Raw genomic sequence first — 22,429 nt, 5'->3', positions numbered from 1 at the left:
CACTTCAGTGGGAAGGAGTTTGATCCCTGCTCTGGACCCTGCTTGTTGAGGGCAAAAAAAAAAAGTAGGATGACATATGGTGGGTTATTTTTCCCCTCAGGGTTCCAATCACTTGAACATACTTGAAGTAAGAGAGAATAGGAGATAAGGGAGAGTTTCTTCTGAGACTTATCTACTACAGGAAAGTAATACAGTGGTAGGTGATAAAAACACAAAAATAACTCCAGTGGGCACTGTTCTAACCATTTTACAACTAATCCAATTTTATACCAACCCATGAAGTAGGTGCTAGGCTTCCTGGTGGTTCAAACAGTAAAGAGTTTGCTTGCAATGCAGGAGACCTGAGTTCAATCCCTGGGTTGGGAAAATCCACTGGAGAAGGGAATGGCAACCCACTCCAGGATTCTTGCCTGGAGAATTCCATGGACAGAGGAGCCTGGCAGGCTACAGCCCATGGCATCACAAAGAGTCAGACACGACTGAGGGACTAACACACACATGATGTGTGTGCTACTATCATCTTTATGTTGCATGTGGGAAAACTGCAGCATAGGGATGTTAGTAACTAACCCAAGGTCATACAGAAAATGAGTAACAGAGTTGGGGTCTGAACACAGGCTGGTGCTGATAGCTCACTGTGAAACGTGCAGCTTCAGGACCAGGAACCAGGCTTGATCACTCAAGAGCTTTTGTGTAGCAGAGTTTTATTAAAGCATAAAAAGGGACAGAGAAAGCTGACATAGACATCAGAAGGGGGACGAGAGTGCCCCCACTTGCTAGTATTATCAAGGCCTTATGTACCTTTACCAGACCCATTTTCACAACATACATCTTAAATTAACAAGATTAGAACTAACAACAGAAAGGTCTCACCAGACCCGCTCCCATAATATACATTTTAAGATGACAGGATTAGTCAAAAGGTTCTCAAGAAGAAGAAACATGTCCTTGAGCAAGATAAATTGTTATATTGACTAAGACAAAGCAATGTAGAAAAAATTGTTGGTCCTTTTCTCCTTAAGAGCCCCAGACCCCTTTCTCCTTCTCGAGGGCTCGGGACCCCTCTCTTCTCCCCCTCCTCCTCCTCAGGGACCCCGGACTTCTTATCAGCCTGCCTAGGAATTGACTCTCAGTGCCATCCTCTGCAGAGAAGGCAATGGCACCCCACTCCAGTACTCTTGCCTGGAAAATCCATGGAAGGAGGAGCCTGGTAGGCTGCAGTCCATGGGGTTGTTGAGTCGGACACGACTGAGCAACTTCACTTTCACGCATTGGAGAAGGAAATGGCAACCCACTCCAGTGTTCTTGCCTGGAGAATCCCAGGGACGGGGGGCGCAGAGTCAGACACGACTGAAGTGACTTAGCAGCAGCAGCAGCAGCCATCCTCTAGGAAGAGTCTCCTTCAGGAGTTTATGCCTAAGCAGAGACCTGAAGCTTAGTCAGGCATTATACCTACGTGAAGCAGCGAAGTGCAAGCCTTCTAGGTGAGTGAACAACATGTCCAAAGACAGAGGCAACAGCCTGGCAAGAGTGTGTCAGACCTTCATTTCAGGTAAATGGTACTGGTAGCTGAAGGATGCACTGAAATGAGTGCAAATGACCTTTCAGAAAATGTTTTGTCCATTTGGAAGCTGATAGGGTAAAATATAGGCTGGAAGAAACAGAAATAGAGAAGACCTAGATTTGAGGAGATAAAAATCAGCAGGACATGATCCTAGCAATTTGTTGGGTTTCCTTTATTTACTTTGCAGATATATAGGGAGTATTAGCTGTATATTCAGCACTATGATGGAGCTGTGTGCACAATGTTGAATAGTGCATTTATCATTCTTACTCTGTGTTCAAGCTCAGGCCCGGAGAGGAAGAGCATGGGATCCAGGGTTGGCTGAAGTTTCTGTTAGGGCAAGTGGAGTTCCTCACACCAAAGTGACCAATTAGTGAGGTCACTTTGCAATCACTCCAGTGGGTCTTGAACAGCATCTTATTGAAGCAGAACATATCAGAGTGATATGAATGCCTGAAGGAAAAGAACAATTTCCCCAAATTTTGTTTCTGTCATGTATGTGGAAGCCTGTATTGGATCAATATGTGCAATGTACTTCTTACTGAGGGCCAAGTTAAACAAACAAACCCTGTAAACCTTGGGTGACAGATGACCAAACGTCTATAATTCTGTAACTCCTTGAAGGACCCTATCATGCCTTACTCATTTTCTGTTGTTATTGTTCTTATAATGTGGACAGATGAAAGTGGGTGGATAAATGGATGGAAGGGTTATTCATGAATATGATGGATGAATGCAAAGGCAGAGGGATGGATGAAAAATGAATGGTTATTTGGGTAAGTGAAGTCGCTCAGTCGTGTCCGACTCTTTGCGACCCCATGGATTGTAGCCTACCAGGCTTCTCCGTCCATGCGATTTTCCAGGCAAGAGTACTGGAGTGGGTTGCCATTTCCTTCTCCAGGGGATCTTACCCACCCAGGGATCAAGACCAGGTCTCCCGCATTGTAGGCAGACTTTTTAACCGTCTGAGCCACCAGGGAAGTCGCATGCATGGAGAGTAGATGCTGAACGGAAGGATTATAGATGGAGATGAAAAGATTCACAGACGAAGTCAGTGTAGGGTATGCCGAGTCTAAGGTGTCTGAGGGCAGGTAGCAAGAAAGGGGTGAATTGATCTGAGAAGGAAAGTTGGAAGCACCCGGGTTTTTATGCGAGATTCTTCCACTTCACGGCCACTCAGGGGCACAGCGAACTCAATCCCGCCAGGTTCCTACAGACCACACCCTCGAGCGCGGGAGCCTCGGAGGAGTCCTCCCTACCACAAAAGACTCTGGGTAGACCCGGGTCGGAAATACAGGAGAGCACCAGAGCTTGGTCGCCGCACTTACGGCCCTTTTGGGTGCATGCGGGGACGGGCTTTCCTGAGCAGCTGCTGGACCCTCTGGGTCTGGCTGATTAGAGAAATCGTGGCTTAAATTGATTCTCTCGCCGCCTCCACCCATTCTGACCAGGCAGTTTTTTCTATCTGTGGTAGCTGAATGGGCGGCCGGTGCTCTTGCCTGGCGCGTTTCCGGGGGCACCATAGAGACGTGGTCCTCAGCCTGCCCAGTCCGCCGTCTCCCGCGTGTTAGCGTGCCTACGTCATTTTCGGTTGCCTCCGACGGAGTGAGGAGGGCCGGCTTCTGAGGGGAACGCCGCCGGGTCGCGTACACCTGGAGGCAGGCGAGAAGCGTGGAGTGGTCTGAGTTTGAACGCTGGGTCTCGAAGGGAAGTGGGGGGCCGCAGCCTGGTTCTTTTCCCACTGCCTTCAGAGGGCAGCTGTGAGTTCAGGGAGCGCCCGAGAGAAGGAAGCAAGGCTTCTCTGAGAGCCTGAGGAGGGAGAGCAGTTGGGGACAGCTTTGAATCACCAGCGTAGCTTGGAGGCATGTCCGCAGGTGCGTCCCCTGCTCCTCGGCTCTGAACTGACGACGCATCCACACCAACCGGCCGCGCGTTAAGATGGCTGGCAGTGCCACTACTCCTAATCCCTTGCAGACACTTCAGGAGGAAGCCGTGTGTGCCATCTGCCTGGATTACTTCAAGGATCCCGTGTCCATCGGCTGTGGTCATAACTTTTGCCGTGGGTGTGTGACCCAGCTGTGGGGCAAGGAAGACAATGAGCAAGACAGGGAGGAAGAGGAAGATGAATGGGAGGACGAGGACGACGAGGAGGCAGTAGGGGCCATCGGTGGATGGGGCAACTCCATTCGGGAGGTTTTATACCAGGGGAATGCTGACGAGGAGTTGTTCCAGGACCAAGAGGATGATGAACCCTGGGTCGGTGACGGTGGCATAAGGGACAGCATGGATTATGTGTGGGACCAGGAGGAAGATACGAACTACTACCTGGGAGGCTTGAGACATGACCTGAGAATTAACGTCTACCTGCAAGAGGAGGAGATTTTGGAAGAATACGATGAGGACGACGAAGAGCTGTACCCTGACACTCACCTGGCCCCGCCTCCAGCCCCTCCACGGCAGTTCACCTGCCCCCAGTGCCGAAAGAGCTTTAAGCGTCGCAGCTTTCGTCCCAACTTGCAACTGGCGAACATGGTCCAGATAATTCGCCAGATGTGTCCCACTCCTAATCGAGAGAGCCGGGTGAATGATCAGGACATCTGCTCCAAACACCAGGAAGCTCTGAAACTTTACTGTGAGGTGGACAAAGAGGCCATCTGTGTGATATGTCGAGAATCCAGGAGCCACAAACAGCATAGTGTGGTGCCATTAGACGAAGCGGTGCACGAGTACAAGGTGAGCAGCGTGGGAGAATGTGGGGATTTGAAGGAAGTGGAGGAGAAACCAGGGCAGCTGGGTACTTTGTAGCTGAGCCTCTTTTTTTGTGAGGGATGAGGCACAGGGTGAAGAGAGATGGACATATGTGGAGAAAAGAAACATTGGCGGAGGCTAACTGGCTTCCCCAGAGGAAACTGAGTAAAGACTAAAGACAGTAATCAGGAGTTGACCACTGTCCTTACTCCCTTTCAGTTTGCCCAAGTGTAAGGGGGTACAAGTGACAGACTCCTCCCCACTCCCCGACTTAATTTCCCTCTTATGTAAGTACTGAGTCTATACCTGACCAAGACTCTAGGACCCTTAATACACAGGAATGGAAAGCCATATGCTTGTAAATAACTAGACATTTAGGACATCAGCACAAGCAGTGTCAAAACTGAGGACTAATTGGTAGACCAAAAAGCCAGGGTGTGGTTCCTGCTAATAAGACCGGCTGGACATACCTGCCTAGTAAAGTCTGGAGTTACGTTGCTACCTTCAGTGGGGCCCATTTCCCCTGTAGAGAAAGGCAGAGGACATAAACATCAGAATAAACCTGCCCCGATCATTTTCCTTACCTGTTACTTTATCATAGCGGAAGAAGTTAAGGATTTAGGATCAGATGACCTGGCTCTAAAACTTACTGTCTAATCTTGGGCAAGCCTCAACCTCTTAGCTTTACTTTTCTCCTAAGCTTGTTAAAATTAAAAGAGATCTTATATGAAAGTATTTTATAAACCATAAAGCACTAAACAGATGTTTCTTTGGCTTTCCTCTAGTTTCCTCTAATTTTTATGGGTTCTGATATGGTTAAAACCTTGATTTCTAGTTCTGATCTGAGTATTAGAGAATTATCTCAGTGACAGCATGAAGACTGTCAAAAAGCCTAAATGGATATGACTCCTAGCAGTACCCAAAGGAGAGAAAGGTTGTCTTCAGGTCCCTAAAAGTCTTAGTAGCAGTTGCTCATGTCTCAGTAGTGCTTTACAGTTTATAAAGTGTATTTTCTCATATTCTACAGCAGTGGTTTTCAAACTGTGGGTTTTGACCAATTAGTGGGTCTTAAATGGGTCAATGCCCAGCATTATTTTTAAATGAAATGAGAAAATATCGAGTGCACGGGAGCATAGTAAGGGTAAGTATTGTTTTATGAAACTTTTAAATTATACGTACACAGGTGTATACTTGGGCCACAAAACATATCGCTTACTCTGGGTTGCAGTCAAAACACAAACAGAACCCTGCCCTACAGGTATTATATATTAGATATTATCATCCCTCACCCCCCCTACCCCACCCCCGCCCCGTTTCACAGTAACTGTTGGTAAGTACACAGTTAAGACACAAATCTTCATTACAAACCATTGCTAATTCCATCATATTAATATGATTTAAGGATAAACCCTAGTATCTGCTTTCCCCCCAGGGTAATAATTAAGTTTGCCTATAGAAGAAACTGTGTCCTGTACTTCTGGGGTTTAGTACCTAACGCTAAGGAGAAGAGGTAACCTTTCATTCCTCTGCTAGGATTTCCTGAAAAGAATTTTTGAACCAAAATTTTAATTGAAAGCCAATTTAGACAAGAGAAAAAGAGGTGATCTCTTTATCTTGGGAAGCCAGCTAACACTCATTTGAAACCTCGGAAGTTACTTATAAAGCACACTTGTAAGTATAAACAGCACAATCAAGTTAAATTGGAAATAATCCCTTTCAAAATATATACTATTTAAAAGAGTATAAAACTTTCTTTTTTCAAACATATACCAGAACTTAGATTGATGGTGTTACCAAACACAGGAATTACACTGAAGAGGTAATAATTGTGTAGGCCTTCTTTATATGGTTTATAGTTTTGGTTTTTATTGGTAAACATGCATCTTACAGTAGCATGATTTAGAGCCTTATGATACAAAGTTCTCACAATAATAACGTTATATGGAACTGTTTTTGTATAATGGTTTATTTAATTTGCTATACATTAGCCACCACACAGTTCTGGTTACATTAAATTCTCTCAGTTCAGTTCAGTCGCTCAGTCGTGTCCAACTCTTTGCGACCCCATGAATTGCAGCACACCAGGCCTCCCTGTCCATCACCATCTCCCAATTCACCAAAATTATAATCTCCTTTGGAGGTGATCAAGCTTTTTTAGTTTTAGGGGCTACAGTAGGAAGTTGTTACTCATAGACTCAAGGAACATGTTAGTGATTTTCAGAAATAGAAAAGAAAGCATTCTCTCCCCCTCCCTTCACACATTATATCAGCATTGCAGGGTATGAGGAAAGTTATAGTTTATGAAATCATACTTAATATTGTAATATTAAAAAGAAAAAAGATTTAATTTTTCATAATATAAGAAATAAATTGGAAAGAGCTCCTTGGCTGGTGGGAATACAAAGACAGACCAAGAAGTATTCAGAGTAAAGCCTATCTATAATCAGTGAGGTATATAACAAACTGTATACGCAGAGATGTTTGTTGTGGATATGGTACCATTCATACTGCTATTCCTTAAAGTTTAATTTTGTATAAGAGGCTTTTTTAGCTCTGAAACACTTATTTACATCTTCCATTTTGTTCACCCCATGAGTTAAGAGTTCGTCTTGACTCTTCAAGCTAGAATCAGAGGATTATGAAAGTAAGATCGTTTAGATTGACCAAGGGTACTGTTAAATGGTGTCAGGTTTTAGCCAGCAGATTGGTGTATAAAAAGAAAATGAACAAAGATGTCACTTGTTGAGGCTCAGGCATAACTGGATGCCTGTATTGCCCTGCCACCCAGCTGCCGCGGGTAAAATCATTCATCGCTCTACAAGACGGACCAGAGGCTTCCATCATCAGTACTCCTGTTTTTCTGTTTTTTTTCCTTAAGGTAGCTAAAGGTGGCAGCCAAAACATTTTTTGAGGCTTTTATCAAGTATGTATTCATGAATGATGCAGAAGATAGGGTCAGCTTCTTCGGCTGAGTTATCTGAAAGTGTTGAGCAGTGATACATGCCAAACACTGTTAAAAGTTATGCCACTAAAACAGTGAAGTATTCTGCAAAGCACAGTTCTCTGCAGTTTTAAGATTGGACAGTATTGGAATATTAATAAGAATCTTCAAAGGCCATGAATGCCTACCTAATACTAAATAACTCTTTTAATTGCAAAGGAGAAAAAAATGGAGAAACTAGTGAAACCTTGCATTCCAAGTGCTGCCATAACTTTGAGAGGAAATTGAGGAATTCCAGAATTTCTTCATCAACTTCTGCATCTGAATTCATTGACTGAGCCTAGCAAACATCAGGTTTAAAAAAAAAAAACAAAAAACAAACATCAGCTCATCCTTCTTTGCTGTTAGTTGAGATTAATCTACTGATGAAGAAAATTGTACTTTGCTTTGTTCAGAGTAAGGCTTTAAAAACTCTGGATGTGCTATTTTCACTAAGCCTAGCACTAAAGACAGTATTTTTGAAGTTGTATGAAATGAAATTGGTTGGAAGAAAAAAATTAGAGAAGTATATGTTTTAGATATGGGTCTTTGTCAAAAATTGAAGAAAACTGGTGAGATGTACCATAGCAGTCATCACCAAGCATTGACTTCATCAGCCTGCCCATAATCTACTGGAAATCTTAAACCTTGCTGTCAGCATAACTGTTGTGAAAAGTAGTCCATCTGATCCCAGTTTGCCTTGGTTTTCAAAAATCTGAATGCTGTTCAGAGTATTTTCTGTCATGCACTGAGTTTCCTTGATCAGAAAACTTGGTTCACCTGAATTTATGGACAGAACAACTAACTTGGGACACCAATGATAAAGAATCTGTACTTTAAAACTTTAAGTAGAATTTAACACATTGAAGCTTAAAATACATTGACCCTGAAATGTCAAGGAACAGACACCAACATCACTGCTTGTTATAAAATGAGCACTTTAAGCACTTGCCAAAAATCTCTACAAATAGCGCACTCATGTGAAAAATGTCAATTTTCTTGGCTAATCTTTCGAGAACCAGATTCGTGAATGTTACTTCCAGGGGAAAAAAAGGGAAAATCTAAAACTATTTTGGGTGATGTTTTGTTGACCTCTTAAAACCTACCTGTGGTAGCTTTGGGAAGAATGTCTCATGTTTCACACTTAATGTTCAGTTCTCATTGGAAGAACTTCAGGAGTTTGTGGAACTCAAAGTTGGATTGTTTTGACTAGAAATTTTCACATTTTAATCCTTCATTATTCCATTTTTCTCCTTGTATCTTAAAAGCTTTTTTTTTTTTAAATTGGTATAACTAACTGTGGGAGAAAACACTGCAAGAGTGTTGTCAAAGCAGCTTGTGTTTTGTTGCATTTTCTACACCATCCAGGAAAGAAAAGGCTTAACAGTGACATGGTTACTATATCATTTGAATAAATTTTTGCCTTCCAAAATTTACCATTGCTTTGATTAATTTTAGTCATGAAACTTAAGTTTGTAATTTTAAATAACATTGAAGGAAGGAGAATGTGAGGTGTTAAGATATGTGGGGGGGAAAGGGATTATAAAACATGTGTGGGTTACAAAAACATTGAGAAAAATTGATACATATCCAAATCCATCAGATGCTCATCTGTTTATTGAATGTCTTCCCTACTAGGTTCAGCTGTTGACTGCTGTATCACAAGTCAGACTGTTTAAACTTGCTCCTCTCTACTGTGGCTGTACCCTGGACCTCTTCTTCACACAGACTTGCTACACACCTGAAATCCTGAACTCCAGTTGTACCATGACCTCTCATTCCAGTACAGTTAAACACACTCCAGTTATACATGCCCTTCATCTTATGGAGGCCAGTGTTCCACTGACTCCTAATTTTTTCCTTTCCCAATTTATCAGACACTTGCTAGCCTTACTTACTATCCTTCTGACCCTGTACCTCATGATTAGTCTTGGCATGAAGAACTGATCCATGTTGTGTTCTAGACCAGGGTTTTCTCAACTTCAGCACTCTTGTCATTTTGAGTGAGATAATTCTTTGCTTTGGGGGGTGGGGGATAGTCTATGCGTTTGAGGATGCTTAGCAGCATCTATAGGAGAAGGCAATGGCACCCCACTCCACTACTCCTGCCTGGAAAATCCCATGGACGGAGGAGCCTGGTAGGCTGCAGTCCATGGGGTCGCAAAGAGTTGGACATGACTGAGCGACTTCACTTTCACTTTTCACTTTCATGCATTGGAGAAGGAAATGGCAACCCACTCTAGTGTTCTTGTCTGGAGAATCCCAGGGACGGGGGAGCCTGTTGGGCTGCCGTCTATGGGGTCACACAGACTCGGACACGACTGAAGCAACTTAGCAGCAGCAGCATCTATGGATCCCACCTACAAGATGTATGTAGCACTCCTCCACCAGTTGTGACAACCACAAATGTCTCAGACATTGCCAGATGTCTTGGAGGGAGTGGTGCAAAAGTATCCCTCCTTAAGAATCACTGCTTTAGTCTCAGAAAAGTTAGTCCTGTCTGCAGACCTGCCATTACTAGTCTCACTTAGGCCGTATAGTCAGTACCTGGCAGGGGGGTTTAAAAGTGTTCAGGGAAGAATAGCCTCACCCAGCTGGAATTTTATTAAATGCAGTCATAGCATCAGTGGATTAACTAAGACCCCTACTTCTCCCAGTTCTTGGCATACAGGTAACAGGGTCAACAGGCCTTTTTTTAAACTGAGTTGCCTATATCACTGCCATCAAGGACTAAGATAAAGCAGTATATGAAATAAGATCTAGAAACAATGAATAATAAAAGGCATTCACTTCATCTGTTCCTTAGTTTCAGCAGAGCCATATGGCAGTATTTAAGTATTCAGAACTATGACCAGAGCCTCTGTTCCTGTCAGAGTGGGAGTAGCCCTGGACTGATCCATCAGCCCTTAAAGCACTTCTTTAAAACCTAAGGCTCCTCTGCCATTGCCCATCAACCTCTGGTCCCTGTGCCATGCCTCCTGAAGCCTTTATAGGACCTAAAGATTCTATGCTGCTTCCCACCCCTTATCCCTGACCCCCTTTGGAAGCTATCCTATAACAGTGAAATTATCACAGATAGTTATTGACCAACAAATTTGGGTTACAAAGAGGAGACAGGGACAGTAGCCCTCTATACCAGCTCTAAGGACTTTATGCAATGATGGAAGTGTTCTAAATCTGTGCTATGCAATATGATAGAGGAAACACTGACTACATAGGACTTCTGAGCTCTTGCAACATGATTAGTACAACTCATTTATTTTAGTCACATATGGCTGGTGGTGGTTTAGTTGCTAAGTCGTGTCTGACTCTTGTGGCCCCATGGACTGTAGCCTGCCAGGCTCCTCTGTCCATGGGATTCTCCAGGTAAGAATACTGAAGTGGGTTGCCATTTCCTTCTCCAGGGGATCTTCCTGACCTAGGAACTGAACCCAGGTCTCCTGCAGTGCAGACAGATTCTTTACTGAATGAGCTATAAGGGAATCAAATCATGTTGGACTATATAGTTCTATACAAAAACAGGTTGAATTTTGATCCTTCCTAGGACTCTCAAGCGGAGAAGGCAATGGCACCCCACTCCAGTACTCTTGCCTGGAAAATCCCATGGACGGAGGAGCCTGGAAGGCTGCAGTCACTGAGGATCGGACATCACTGAGTGACTTCACTTTCATCTTTTAACTTTCATGCATTGGAGAAGGAAATGGCAACCCACTCCAGTGTTCTTGCCTGGAGAATCCCAGGGACGGGGGAGCCTGGTGGGCTGCTGTCTATGGGGTCGCACAGAGTCGGACATGACTGAAGCGACTTAGCAGCAGCAGCAGTAGCAGGACTCTCAAGAGTAGTAAAGTCCAAAGGGAAGATGAAAAGACAATTTTCTTTTCTCAATCAGGAGAGAGGCTGTAAGGTTATATTTTTAGGTATAAAAGGAGAAAAGGCGATTTGTTTGTTTAAACCTGACCAAAATGGTCTTGAGCCAGTTACACCTGTGATCCATATAGATCACATGTGGGAGATGTGACAGAGGAGAATTCTAATGGAAAGTAGCTAAAAACTATTACCCACTTTCCCAAAAGAGCTGGGGCTAGAACCTCAAAACAGGACAAGTTTAAGTATAAATAAGCTTTTATTTGGTTTAACTTTTTAATGATAGTGTCTGCCCACAAATCAGAGCCCTCAGAGAATCTTGGACTTGGGGCAGCAGCTCACCTGTGCATGTGGGAAGTATAGGTGGAGATGCCACAAGGCTCCTGTTATCAGGAGACCTGCTACTCTTCTCCCCAACTCTCCTGCTTCCAAAGAAGGGGAAAAATGGATACCTTAGGGATTTGAATTAGAAATAGCCTTAAAGAACAAGGAGGCTTATTCCTCCTAGCTGCATTCAGGCTGAGACCTTCCTTGCCTTTTCCCCCATCCTAAAAGATTCAGATCCAGAGTTGGTCAGGGCCTTCTGGTCAACAGTTCCACTTGGCATCAAGCAGGGCCCTGCAAAGTTAAAGGAGGATCCAGGTGGTCTGCAAGAGGATCCCTGGAGGTCACACCCCTTTTTTGACTACCATTTCCTAGGTGTGTAAAATCCCTTCTCTCCCTCTATAGCAAAGGATGGAATTTCTCAGCACGCTCTGGCTATTTAACCCAAGTGTGAGCAGGGAAAGGTTACATGGGCTGAGGGCTGTCTGCTTCGTAGCCCTCATATCTTGTAGTAAGCTAGTTAGCCTCAAGTTTCCATTCCAGCACAATCTCCTGACCCTGGTTCATATGAAATTCTCTTCCTGGTAAAAAGCTGAGAACAAGCACCCTGGGTCACATTTTGTTTCTCCCTTCCATTGAGTGCTGTTTTAAATCCTTTAACAAAGCAAAGAAGTTTGCCTTTTGCTGGCATTTCTTACGTTTTGCCTGGAATATAGCCACTTGCCCAGATCATGCCCACTTTCATAGCCTGTGACTCTGCACATCTGGTAAAGCAGGGGTCCCAAACAGGGCCACATAGTAGGAGTTGAGTGATGAGAGAAACCAAAACCACCTCCCCACCCTGCCCCCGTCTGTAACAAAACTGTCTTCCATGAAATGTTCCCTGGTGCCAAAAAGGTTGGGGACCACTGTGCTAAAGCACCCAGAGCCTGGGGAATGCCAGTCCATCTCTCAGGAAAGACCCACAGGATATCTTAGCAGCTTTCTGGGAGACTGTTAGACTTCAGATTTCTGCCTTAGATGGACAGGGGACCTTTCAAGAGATTAAAAAATGGCATGTGATTTCAAGATCTATTCCCAACATTGATTTAATGCCACATCCCTGCTTCTGACTAGGAAGAATGGAACAAAACCTGTAATTATAGTCTCACATTTCCCTGTCTTCAGCCTTTTTTAACTTAATTCTTTAGGCCTCAATCATTACATAGCTTCTGTATACAGAACCTGACTCTAGACCCTGGAATGGAGGAAGCAGGGTAGAGATGGACTGGAAGAGATGTTCAACCCCTCACTCATAAGACCTTTGGTAAATCTTCTATTCCTTCCTTTATAAGAGTCTCATGATCCTCCAGGAGGCCCTCTTCAGCTTCTGAATTCTTACTTTTTTCTAGTCTTACTCCTCCAACCTAGCCTCCACTTTGACAACAAATGCCTTTCAGTAAGATCAAGGGTAGGCAGGACAGGGATGAGATAATCTTTAAGAGACTGTCCTGAGCTTCAGGACAAAATCACTAGGGTGAACTGCCCACCTTGGATTTCATTCTGCCTTCTCTCTTGAAATAATCATGCTCAAACTTGTGCATGCAAACAATGCACAAGTTTGCACATTTCCTCCCAAGCTGATCCCTCTGCCTAGAATGTCCTGCCTTTAACTACTTGTTCGTAAGTACTCAGCCTGTGAGGCTGACCACCAAAGTTAGAATCTTCCACATGTGAAACCCTCTACCTGGTGCTGGGAATGCAAAATGTGAGCAGAAACAGCCTAATCCCTATCCTTACAGCACTCACAGGAGAGGCTGGCAGAATTTAAGAGACCCAACACACACTGCACCACTAGTAGGACAGCATTAAATAAAGGAGCCTGACATACACCTGAGGGTCACAGAGGGCCTCCCAGATGTGGCAACTTGAGCTGAGACTTGAAGGAAGCTTAGATTTAACTAAGGTTGGGGTTGGGGGGGGGAGGGGGTTGGTAATAAGACATGGTGGGCCTTCCAGACAGAACAATGCATATCCTGTATGGGAGAGAATTGATGGATGAGTTGGAGGAGCAAGGGAGGGCCAATGTAGTCATAACAATGGAGTATGGGGTATGCCAGAGCCAACCACACTAAGTCTGTGGAAGGACAGTAAAACAAAAGGAAGCCATCTGCCCAGGGCTGGCAGTCAGGAGGCCCTCTGGTCCCGGCCATACACCTTTTCCTTAAGGTCCTCACCTCAGCATTCAAGGGAAGACCTCTCCTACCTCTTGAATGCTGGCAGGAGGGGATGGAGAAGCCTCTGCTCCTGGAGATCATGAGCATCCAATAAGAAGTCTGAAGGACCCTTTCCAGCTATGTGGGTCCTAGGGGCTTCCTTCAGGAAATGAATGGTGAGACAGACTTACTTAGAAGAGCATCTCCAATTTCTTCTGTGGGATTCTTACCTTGTGTGGACTAGAGGTGGTGCCCATGGGGACAAGGGAAAGATGGGGCTGCCCAGGGGTTAAGACAATAAGTAGGTGAGACAGCAGTAAGCTCAGAGCCAGGACTGGTTCTACCTACAGGGTGTGGGCTGCCTCGAAAAGTGGGAGGATACCTTGGAGGAGAGCTGAGTCTTCCCTAAAGGGCAGATGAGAGCCTCCAGCAGCCTTCCACCTCCCTGAGGTTGAAGAAGAAATGCCCTGAATGAGAAGGAAGAGGTCTGGCCGGGGTAGTAAATAGACTTTGTTGAGAAAGGTGCAGCTGATTCTCAAACTGTCCAGCAGCTGAGGGACACCACCCTGCTGGAAGGGGGCAGGATCTCTCTGCTAACCAAAACAACCTACAGCCTCCTCAACAGGAGTGAGGAGTCCAAGCAGATCCCTAACCAGGGCAAAGTGAGGGCTTCCATGCCAGGGGTCCCCAACATCTGGGATCTAAGCCTGATGATCTGAGGCAGAGTTGATGTAATAATAATAGAAATAAAGTACACAATAAATGCAATGTGTTTGAATTATCCTAAAACTACTCACCCCCATGTCCATGGGAAAACTGTCTTCCACAAAACTGGTCCCTGGTGTCAAAAAGGTTGGGAACCACTGTAGCAGGGAGCCACAGAGTGCCCTTGAGGGAAGCAGGCGTGAATGTGGCTGGGCTGCAAAGGTCACTCCACCCCGATCTCTACCCAGAGCCAATGCCAAAGAGGTGCCCAGTGTCCCCAGGGTCAAGGCAAGGCCTCCTTCAGCTAAAGACTGTCCTTCAGTGGCACTGTGGCCTGCCAGCCTCACCTTCAAGAGAGGAGAGACCAGGTGGTGGCTGTAAAAGAGCTCTGAAGTGGAAAGCCTGAATCCTGCAGGGTCTCTGGTCTATGGGGAAGTCCACTATTTCTCTCTCTCCTCTACTGGCATTGCCAGCTTAGTCCTGGTGAGCACCAAGGCAAAACCCGAATTCCCTCCTTGACCCCATAGGAGGGGCTCCCGCCAGAATCATCTCAAGATTAGAGACAAGTGTGGGGAGAAGCCTGTGGGTTCGGAAAGTCACCTTCAACTGTCTCAGAGCAGAGGCAGGACAGGGAGGACCTGGGAGGGGCTGGGCAGGGGCAGGCTGGGAACCTGGGAGAGCAAGGATCGTCTGGGAGGCTTCTGGAAAAGAGTCTGGTGTTACAGAAAGGTCCCATCTTTGAGCCAGTATGAGGGACCTGGGCTCCTTTTAAACCTGGTTTCCTGGCACCCTGCCTCAAGGATGCAGATTCCACAGGGGTACCCTGGACAAAATTCAAAAAACAGCTGAATGAGGTTTTTCGAGGGGGAAAAAAAATATAATAATGTGATTGAGTGAGGGTGTCTTTGGAGAGTAGAGGTAGGAGGTGGAGGAGCAAGTGTTTTTGAGGACAGAGGAAATTTTGCATAACACATCTCACGTTCCACAGAGATAACCACAGAATCACTCACCTCTCCATTGTGCTGAGTACCCAAGGAGGCTTAATCATGGCCTAAATTGTGGGCAGCAAGCTGGATACTAAGATGGGTAAAGGCAAGGATCTCTCACCATCACAGGAGAAACAAAATGCATGGGTAGGGACTTCCCTGGTGGTCCAGTGGCTAAAACTCTGGGTTCCCAATACAGGGGGGCCACGGTTGGATCCCTGGCCAGGGAACTAGATCCCACATGCCACAACTAAGACAGGGTGCAGCTAAATAAATAAATAAAAAGCATGGGTAGGGGTAGAGTTCAGTGTTGGAAAAACTACAGGACAGCCAGTTGGGGGCGCCCTTAGGCTGTGCAGGAACACAGCGAAGGCTGTTCCTGATGAGCCCAACTTGGCTGTGGAGGAAGGCAGAGGTGTGCAAGGCACCAGGAGAGTAGCTGCTTTCAAGGGATGGATTCTGGCCTTCTTCACACATCTGAGCAGCCATAGCCCGTAGAAGCTTTGCCACTGTCCCACACTGTTCCTTCCCAAAGGCAGGCCTTCTAGTAGTCTGCAAGGTCCTTCCCCCAGCCTGCAAGGCCCTCTGTCAACTGCCACCCCCGCCCCCACCTCCATCGCATTGGTTTGGTCCCCAAGGCCTTCAACGCTCCAGCTCTGAACTTTTGCACTGATTCTTTCCTCGGATTGGAACATCCACCCATAAATCCCTAAAGCTCTCACCTATATCTTTCTTTGTTAAAAATCTCCCCCTTGAGCTCTCTTTTCCCCATCTCATTGGATGTAAACTCAAAAAACAAAGAAACAGGTCCCTTTTATCCTGTTCACAGCTATGTTCCCAAGACGTAAAACCGTGTCTGGTAGCCAAGAGGTGCTCACTAAGTTCTGTGCATTTGCTTTGCCAGGGATCTTTCTGGGTGTTTTACCTATCTAATATACTCTCCACACCATGTGAGGTAGGTACTATTATTCCCAATTTCATTTCATGAGAAAATAATACATGTGACAAACAGAAAAGAAATACTTGGGCACGCCTGGACACCCAGACCCAAGGACCTTTCTATGAGGTGGTTTTGCGCGAGCCAACCTTCCTCTTGGGGCCTTTCAGTTTCTGCGAGAGCTCTCCACGCTTCTGCTTAGGCGGGAGTGGGGTTTACTGTCCAGCAGCCCACAGACTAACTTATCTTTCATTCCCGGTTTTCCTCTCTGTAACCCATTCCTGCTTTAGTCCTGGGTGGACTGTCTTTCCTCACCCAACACCATCAGTGAATAAACCTCTTGAGGGAAGAGTCGCCGCCCGCGCATGGAATCTGTTAGGGTTTAATAGTTCACCTGAACGCAGTTTACTTTGAAAATTTAATATAGTATTATTCACATTGCCCACCGTTACTCACAATTGTGCCCATGAAATTAAGCTCCCTCTGCGATGCCCTCCGAAACACCAAGCGGAAAGGGAGGGGTTCAGGCTGTGCCACGTAGGGCCAGTGAAGCCACTAGGCTCTCCTTACTAAGCTCTGGGGCGTGTACTTCCTCTCTGACGCTTTTGAGACATCATGCCCCAACCATAAGGAGCCTTTTTAAATACTCAGGCATGTTGGTTTAATAAGGGAATTTGTACGGTGCTACCAAATTACGTTGTACGACGGTCTGGACAAAAAGTCTTTTATTTCTCCCTTTGAACTACATGGGGCTGCCATCTTGAGCAGAAGTGAATTATGGGAGGGCGCCATTTTGTTCGGGAGGGCGGGTATTTCCGGTTCCGGCGTGGGCGGCTCGCTCTTTTCCTCTGCAGGGCCGCGGTGGAAGCGGGTGCGCGGGTCGCCTCTCTGAGTTATCCAGTTCCATCCTTGTCGCTGCGGCGACACCCGCATTCTCCGTCGCCATGACTGAACAGATGACCCTTCGTGGCACCCTCAAGGGCCACAACGGCTGGGTGACCCAGATCGCTACCACTCCCCAGTTCCCGGACATGATATTGTCCGCCTCTCGAGGTACGGGCTGAGGTGCTGGATTAAGGGGCAGGGGTCGTTGGCGCGCGTCACGTGGTTGGGCCTGTGGGCCGCGAGGTGGGCTGTGAATTGACCTGTGCCTAGGCCTCATTGCGGATAAACCCATGAGGCGTCCCCGACTTTGCGAGCTCCGAAACAGCTGGCTGCCGGGAGGGTTGCAAGGCTGCGGCCTTTTTAATCTCTACCTCTCAAACCCGTGTATGTAACTGTGAGCCCAGGAGCCTTCGGGTCGGGTGGCGCGGTGATGATCCCAACATGCCATCTGAGTGCCTATGCTGAAACCCAGAGGCTGTTTCTGAGCTGCTGCCCGGACCCTCTGCTCATTAAAAAGTGAACTTCAAGGCGGACCTCGTATCTAGTCTCTCGGCTACTTCAGGGCAGCCCTTTCTCCAGCCCCCCCCCCCCGCTTTTTTTTTCTTCTCATTCTCTCTGTGCCTGACTGCATTTGGAGACTTCTTGTCGATTGCTTTTTGCATTCACGCTATTTAAAAATAGTTCATCTGAGGCTACCATCATGTATGGCACTTACTAGGAAAGTTTGTTCAGTGGAACACATTGCAGTGAAAGCATCCAATCCTTAGCGTCTAAAGTGAATTTTCTATTGCAGGTATTTCTTGCATCCCCTAGCAGTAGTCTCAGGAGGCCCACAGCTACTCTTCCATATCCAGCCTGCTGTGCACATGCATTGTGGAAGTGAAGTCGCTAAGTCGTGTCCGACTCTTTGCAGCCCCATGGACTGTAGCCTACCAGGCTTCTCCGTCCATGGGATTTTCCCAGGCAAGGGTACTGGAGTGGGTTGCCATTTCCTTCTCCAGGAGATCTTCCTGACCCAGGGATTGAACCCAGGTCTCCCGCATTGCAGGCAGATGCTTTACTATCTGAGCCACTTAGGGAAGCCCAGTAAATAGATGTGGAATCGTTTTGGATTTCCGAAAGGGGCATCCATAACCTGGTAAGGTTTCACACACCTGAGTTAAATTCTGAGGGTGCAACTTAGCTCTGCTTGACTCTTCACTAGAGTTACTTGGACTTGGCTAAAAACTACTTTCTCAGCCTTTAGGTAGTTTCCCTACCCCTAAATGCCCTTGATTTATGATCCAGAAGGTCAGATGGTGAGCCGTGGGGTTTTTTCACTGGGTCTTCTTTTTCGTTTTACCTCCCCTTAGATAAGACCATCATTATGTGGAAGCTGACCAGAGATGAGACCAACTATGGTATCCCACAGCGTGCTCTTCGGGGTCACTCCCACTTTGTTAGTGATGTGGTCATTTCCTCAGATGGCCAATTTGCCCTCTCAGGCTCCTGGGATGGAACCCTTCGCCTTTGGGATCTCACAACGCAAGTAGCTGCTCTGGGGCACTGGGGGGAAGCTGGGTAGAAAGCAGGTAGATACCATCAGGTTTCCCAGGGTAGTGATTTGGTACTTGAGTGGGAACTGTAAGGCAGAGTACCTGGAGAAGATATTTGTGGTTGTTCCGCCTCCCTCCCCGTTGCTTTTAATTAGAGACGCAGAATTGTTGAAGAATGGTCTGTTATAGCAGTTTTATCAGATGTTGTATTTGGGAGTGGGCAACATGTTTGAACATGCTGTATATTGGGAGCTCGGTCTTGGGTGGTCAGGCATAATGGAGGATCCTGGTGATGACAGATGACATTGTCAGCCAATCCCCACATGGGAGTGAGGACATGTCCTGCAATTCTGAAGGGATTCTCTGGCATATTCTCAGCCAAGGGCTTGCCGTTTATCAAAGTCATATCCAGGGTTGTGTGGGTAACGCAGCTCCATTGGGTGAGGAACTGGGCTAGGGAAGCAGTCTGACTGTGGAAGAATGTTTGCAGAGTCTGTCTAGAGAGTAACCAAGTCCTCCCTCTCAGGGGCACCACCACTCGCCGATTTGTAGGCCATACCAAAGATGTGCTGAGTGTGGCCTTCTCTTCTGACAACCGGCAAATTGTCTCTGGCTCCCGAGACAAAACCATCAAACTATGGAATACTCTGGGTGTATGCAAGTATACTGTCCAGGTAAAGTAAAGGCACATGCAGGGAGCATATGTTGAACATTTCCCCCTATCCTTCTTAACTGATGCTTTTATATGGTGATTTCAAGCCTCATCTGGAACCTAAAGGGATTCTATCTTATCTTAAAGGTTTGGGTTCTGAAGTGTGAATATAGGTTGTCAACATACTGAATATATAGCCCACATAACTGAGGGGGAAGTGTGGGGTCTGGAGTTTCATGAGACAAGACAATTTCTCCTTATTTCCTTTCCATCCTCTGCAGGATGAAAGCCATTCAGAGTGGGTGTCTTGTGTCCGCTTCTCGCCCAACAGCAGCAATCCCATTATTGTTTCCTGTGGCTGGGACAAGCTGGTCAAGGTGAGCTTGGAGCCAGGGTGTGAGGCCTTTACCAACCAGAATGTGTTCCCACTGCCTCCCAGTTGGTCATAATCAACTTCGAATGCTTAACTGACCAACTTGTCCCTTAACTGACCATTTTCCTCCTGATACTTTCTCAGTACAGGCCTTTAATTTTTGATATTTGGTCTAAAGTAGCTAATTGGGAGCCCAGAGTCCCTGGTAAGGTGGCAACACGGAAAGCATTTTTTTCCCTAAGTGGCCAAGATAAATAATTCTTGAACTTTTTTGTCAATGACAGAATGGAAATTGGCTGTCCTATCCAGGGATGCCTTTTAAGCATGATGCCATGCCTTTTCTTGACCTGAACCCTTTTGACCTTGATAGATCCAGAGCCCAGGTTCTTCACCTTTGACCCAATTTTAGGTATGGAACTTGGCAAATTGTAAGCTGAAGACCAATCACATCGGCCACACAGGCTACCTGAACACTGTGACCGTCTCTCCAGATGGATCCCTCTGTGCTTCTGGAGGCAAGGTGATTCATAGACACAGGAGTCCCCTAATCAATGGGAACAATTGGATACTTAAGATAATGGGATAGCAGTCCAGGGGAGAAACATTTTGAAAATGAGTTAAGGCATTAAGAGATTGTCTTATGTGAGGCTGGTTTCTTAAAGCTGTTGATGAGATTAGAACCTGTGCTTTTGGAGTTTACAGTGATGCATTTTGAAGTCAGGTTCTTGTAGGGTTGGTGAAGTGTCATCTCTTACATAAAAAGATAACTGGTGATACTTGTGAAATTAATTTTATAAAGACAGGATACTGCAGTAAACAGTTAAGAATAAAGGTCCCATCAGAAGGCAAGATGGGTGGGATTAATATGTGGAAGAAGTCATATTTCTCTGATTGGTTTTCTCCTGTCACCCAGGATGGGCAGGCTATGTTGTGGGACCTCAATGAAGGCAAGCACCTTTACACACTAGATGGTGGGGACATCATCAACGCCCTGTGCTTCAGTCCTAACCGCTACTGGCTCTGTGCTGCCACGGGTCCTAGCATCAAGATCTGGGTGAGTGTGGGCTGCAATTGAGGCTAGATATCTGGCTGTGCAAGCCTTGGCAATGTTGTAAATTTTCAGTGTGTCTTCTGACTCGCTGCTGGGATTTGAACTTCCTAAACAACTCCAGAACCATCATGCTATCAATGGATACCCAAGAAGGATGAATTATAACTTCTTGGGATTGGGGGGAAAAAAAGGAAGACCAATTGTAGTGATGTACTCAACGTCAGTGCAGTTGACACTTGGGTCTGGGTAATCCATTGTTGGAGGGGAGGCAGTCTTGTGCATTATTTAGGATGTTTAATAGCATCCCAGGCTCTACTCCCCACAAGATGCCTGTAGCAAACTAGTGAAAAATAAAAATGCCTCTAGGCATTGCCAAGGGTCTCCAAAGAGGCAGAAAGTAATTCTCTGCTGAGAATTACTGAATTACAATTAAAGGGGCGTTTGAGAGGGGACGTGTCTATCCTGGTTTTTCCCCTTCCCCAGGACTTGGAGGGCAAGATCATTGTAGATGAACTGAAGCAAGAAGTTATCAGTACCAGCAGTAAGGCAGAGCCTCCCCAGTGTACCTCTCTGGCCTGGTCTGCTGATGGCCAGGTAAGTGGATCTATCCTCTGGTGATTCAGCTTTTAACCTTTCTGCGCTTCAGCCAGTTACAAAATTAGTGACATAGGTGATTGCCTTTGGCGGGACTTGGATAACTGTGCCAGTGAACACAGATCAGCCTTCATGTGTTAATGTCAGTAGGAAAATTGTGGAGGGACAGTGATTACCTGTCTTCAGTTAAAACCTTGATTAACTTTATCAGTTTACAACTGATCAAGTGAATCCTTACGACCAGCTGTTGCTTCCTCTAGGAATACACAATCACCTGTGAATAGTAGAAGAGTGGACATCTTAAAACAAGGGTCATCTTTGTTGCACTAACAGGACTGTAGAATTGCATGGCTCTAACTTAATGTTGTCATTTCTCCCTTGCAGACACTGTTTGCTGGCTACACGGACAACCTGGTGCGAGTGTGGCAGGTAACCATCGGCACCCGCTAGGAACAAACACGGCAGAGCTTTAAAAATTAAAAAAAAATGGTTTTCTGACTTTCTATAGTGAGTGTCTTTCTCTGAAAACTTCTTGGGACTCATCACGTTAGCTTAGTCTGCATCAAACCGGGGCTTTGATTAAAAAGGTTTTGTTCTGGTCCTTTAAGGCAAGGACTCCTTTGTACTCATCTTACATAGATATTTAAAATTAGGTGTAGATGATATGGAGATGGTGGCTTTTCCTCAGGTGGCAGCTAAATGACAGATGTGTGGCACATAGAGGTCTCCTGTATATATACCGTCCAACTCATAATGGCAACGAGACTTCTTTGACTTCCAACTAGATACAATACATTAAAAGATTGGAGATGTAGTGTGCCTGAGTCTTGGGCATGAGGGCCACAGTATGGAGATTATTAGGAAAACCAAAGTCTTAAGCAGTGGTAGAAAAGAAGTGGCAGATGATCTTGAAGTAGACCTGAGGAGCCTGCCAATAACAAGCTAGGCAGAGGACCCAGATGGAGGGTGGTAGGATTTATACCTTGCTCTGTTGAAACAAAGAAGATCTAATTAAGCACTCCTCCATTCTGTGGCA

The 22,429-nt window shown here is 45.8% G+C and overlaps 2 protein-coding genes, 1 long non-coding RNA gene and 2 other non-coding genes across 8 annotated transcripts; 4 read left to right on the top strand and 1 right to left on the bottom strand.

Moving 5' to 3' along the window:
- The first annotated feature begins 3,502 nt into the window (after positions 1 to 3,502).
- Positions 3,503 to 12,886, top strand: TRIM52 (tripartite motif containing 52). 4 transcript variants are annotated; one of them, XM_070374198.1, is made up of 2 exons: positions 3,503 to 4,297; positions 10,837 to 12,886. In XM_070374198.1, the coding sequence occupies exons 1-2, from the start codon at positions 3,503 to 3,505 to the stop codon at positions 10,945 to 10,947; spliced, it is 906 nt and encodes a 301-aa protein (XP_070230299.1). In that variant the 3' UTR covers positions 10,948 to 12,886. The 4 variants fall into 4 exon arrangements, with proteins under 4 accessions (XP_070230299.1, XP_070230297.1, XP_070230300.1 ...); XM_070374196.1 differs by lacking the exon at positions 10,837 to 12,886 and adding an exon at positions 8,931 to 10,606; XM_070374199.1 differs by lacking the exon at positions 10,837 to 12,886 and adding an exon at positions 7,473 to 8,911.
- Positions 3,504 to 17,135, bottom strand: LOC138988539 (uncharacterized). Its single transcript, XR_011464818.1, has 4 exons — positions 16,760 to 17,135; positions 4,783 to 4,835; positions 3,995 to 4,127; positions 3,504 to 3,640 (listed from the first exon to the last, which is right to left on the bottom strand). It is a non-coding gene; the product is annotated as an uncharacterized lncRNA (long non-coding RNA).
- A 4-nt stretch (positions 17,136 to 17,139) lies between these two features.
- RACK1 (receptor for activated C kinase 1) lies at positions 17,140 to 21,896 on the top strand. Its single transcript, XM_005891097.3, has 8 exons — positions 17,140 to 17,356; positions 18,541 to 18,712; positions 19,250 to 19,397; positions 19,657 to 19,752; positions 20,158 to 20,268; positions 20,662 to 20,802; positions 21,283 to 21,393; positions 21,778 to 21,896. The coding sequence occupies exons 1-8, from the start codon at positions 17,248 to 17,250 to the stop codon at positions 21,841 to 21,843; spliced, it is 954 nt and encodes a 317-aa protein (XP_005891159.1). The 5' UTR covers positions 17,140 to 17,247; the 3' UTR covers positions 21,844 to 21,896.
- LOC138988690 (small nucleolar RNA SNORD95) lies at positions 17,610 to 17,677 on the top strand. Its single transcript, XR_011464956.1, has one exon. It is a non-coding gene; the product is annotated as a small nucleolar RNA SNORD95 (small nucleolar RNA).
- On the top strand, positions 19,006 to 19,084 carry LOC138988681 (small nucleolar RNA SNORD96 family). The gene has a single exon (XR_011464948.1). It is a non-coding gene; the product is annotated as a small nucleolar RNA SNORD96 family (small nucleolar RNA).
- Positions 21,897 to 22,429: the final 533 nt, after the last annotated feature.

This window comes from Bos mutus, chromosome 7 (assembly GCF_027580195.1).
Source record: "Bos mutus isolate GX-2022 chromosome 7, NWIPB_WYAK_1.1, whole genome shotgun sequence".
In the NCBI taxonomy this organism is placed as follows: domain Eukaryota; kingdom Metazoa; phylum Chordata; class Mammalia; order Artiodactyla; family Bovidae; genus Bos; species Bos mutus.
This window is presented reverse-complemented; position numbering and strand designations above follow the sequence as displayed.

Excerpts from the sequence above, each read along its gene's own strand:
- RACK1 (XM_005891097.3), top strand. The coding sequence starts at position 17,248 with ATGACTGAACAGATGACCCTTCGTGGCACCCTCAAGGGCCACAACGGC. Across the intron at positions 19,753-20,157 it reads GCTGGGACAAGCTGGTCAAG|GTATGGAACTTGGCAAATTG; the intron begins GTGAGCTTGGAG and ends ACCCAATTTTAG. Across the intron at positions 20,269-20,661 it reads TCTGTGCTTCTGGAGGCAAG|GATGGGCAGGCTATGTTGTG; the intron begins GTGATTCATAGA and ends CCTGTCACCCAG.
- TRIM52 (XM_070374196.1), top strand. The coding sequence starts at position 3,503 with ATGGCTGGCAGTGCCACTACTCCTAATCCCTTGCAGACACTTCAGGAG. Across the intron at positions 4,298-8,930 it reads AAGCGGTGCACGAGTACAAG|GTTCAGCTGTTGACTGCTGT; the intron begins GTGAGCAGCGTG and ends CTTCCCTACTAG.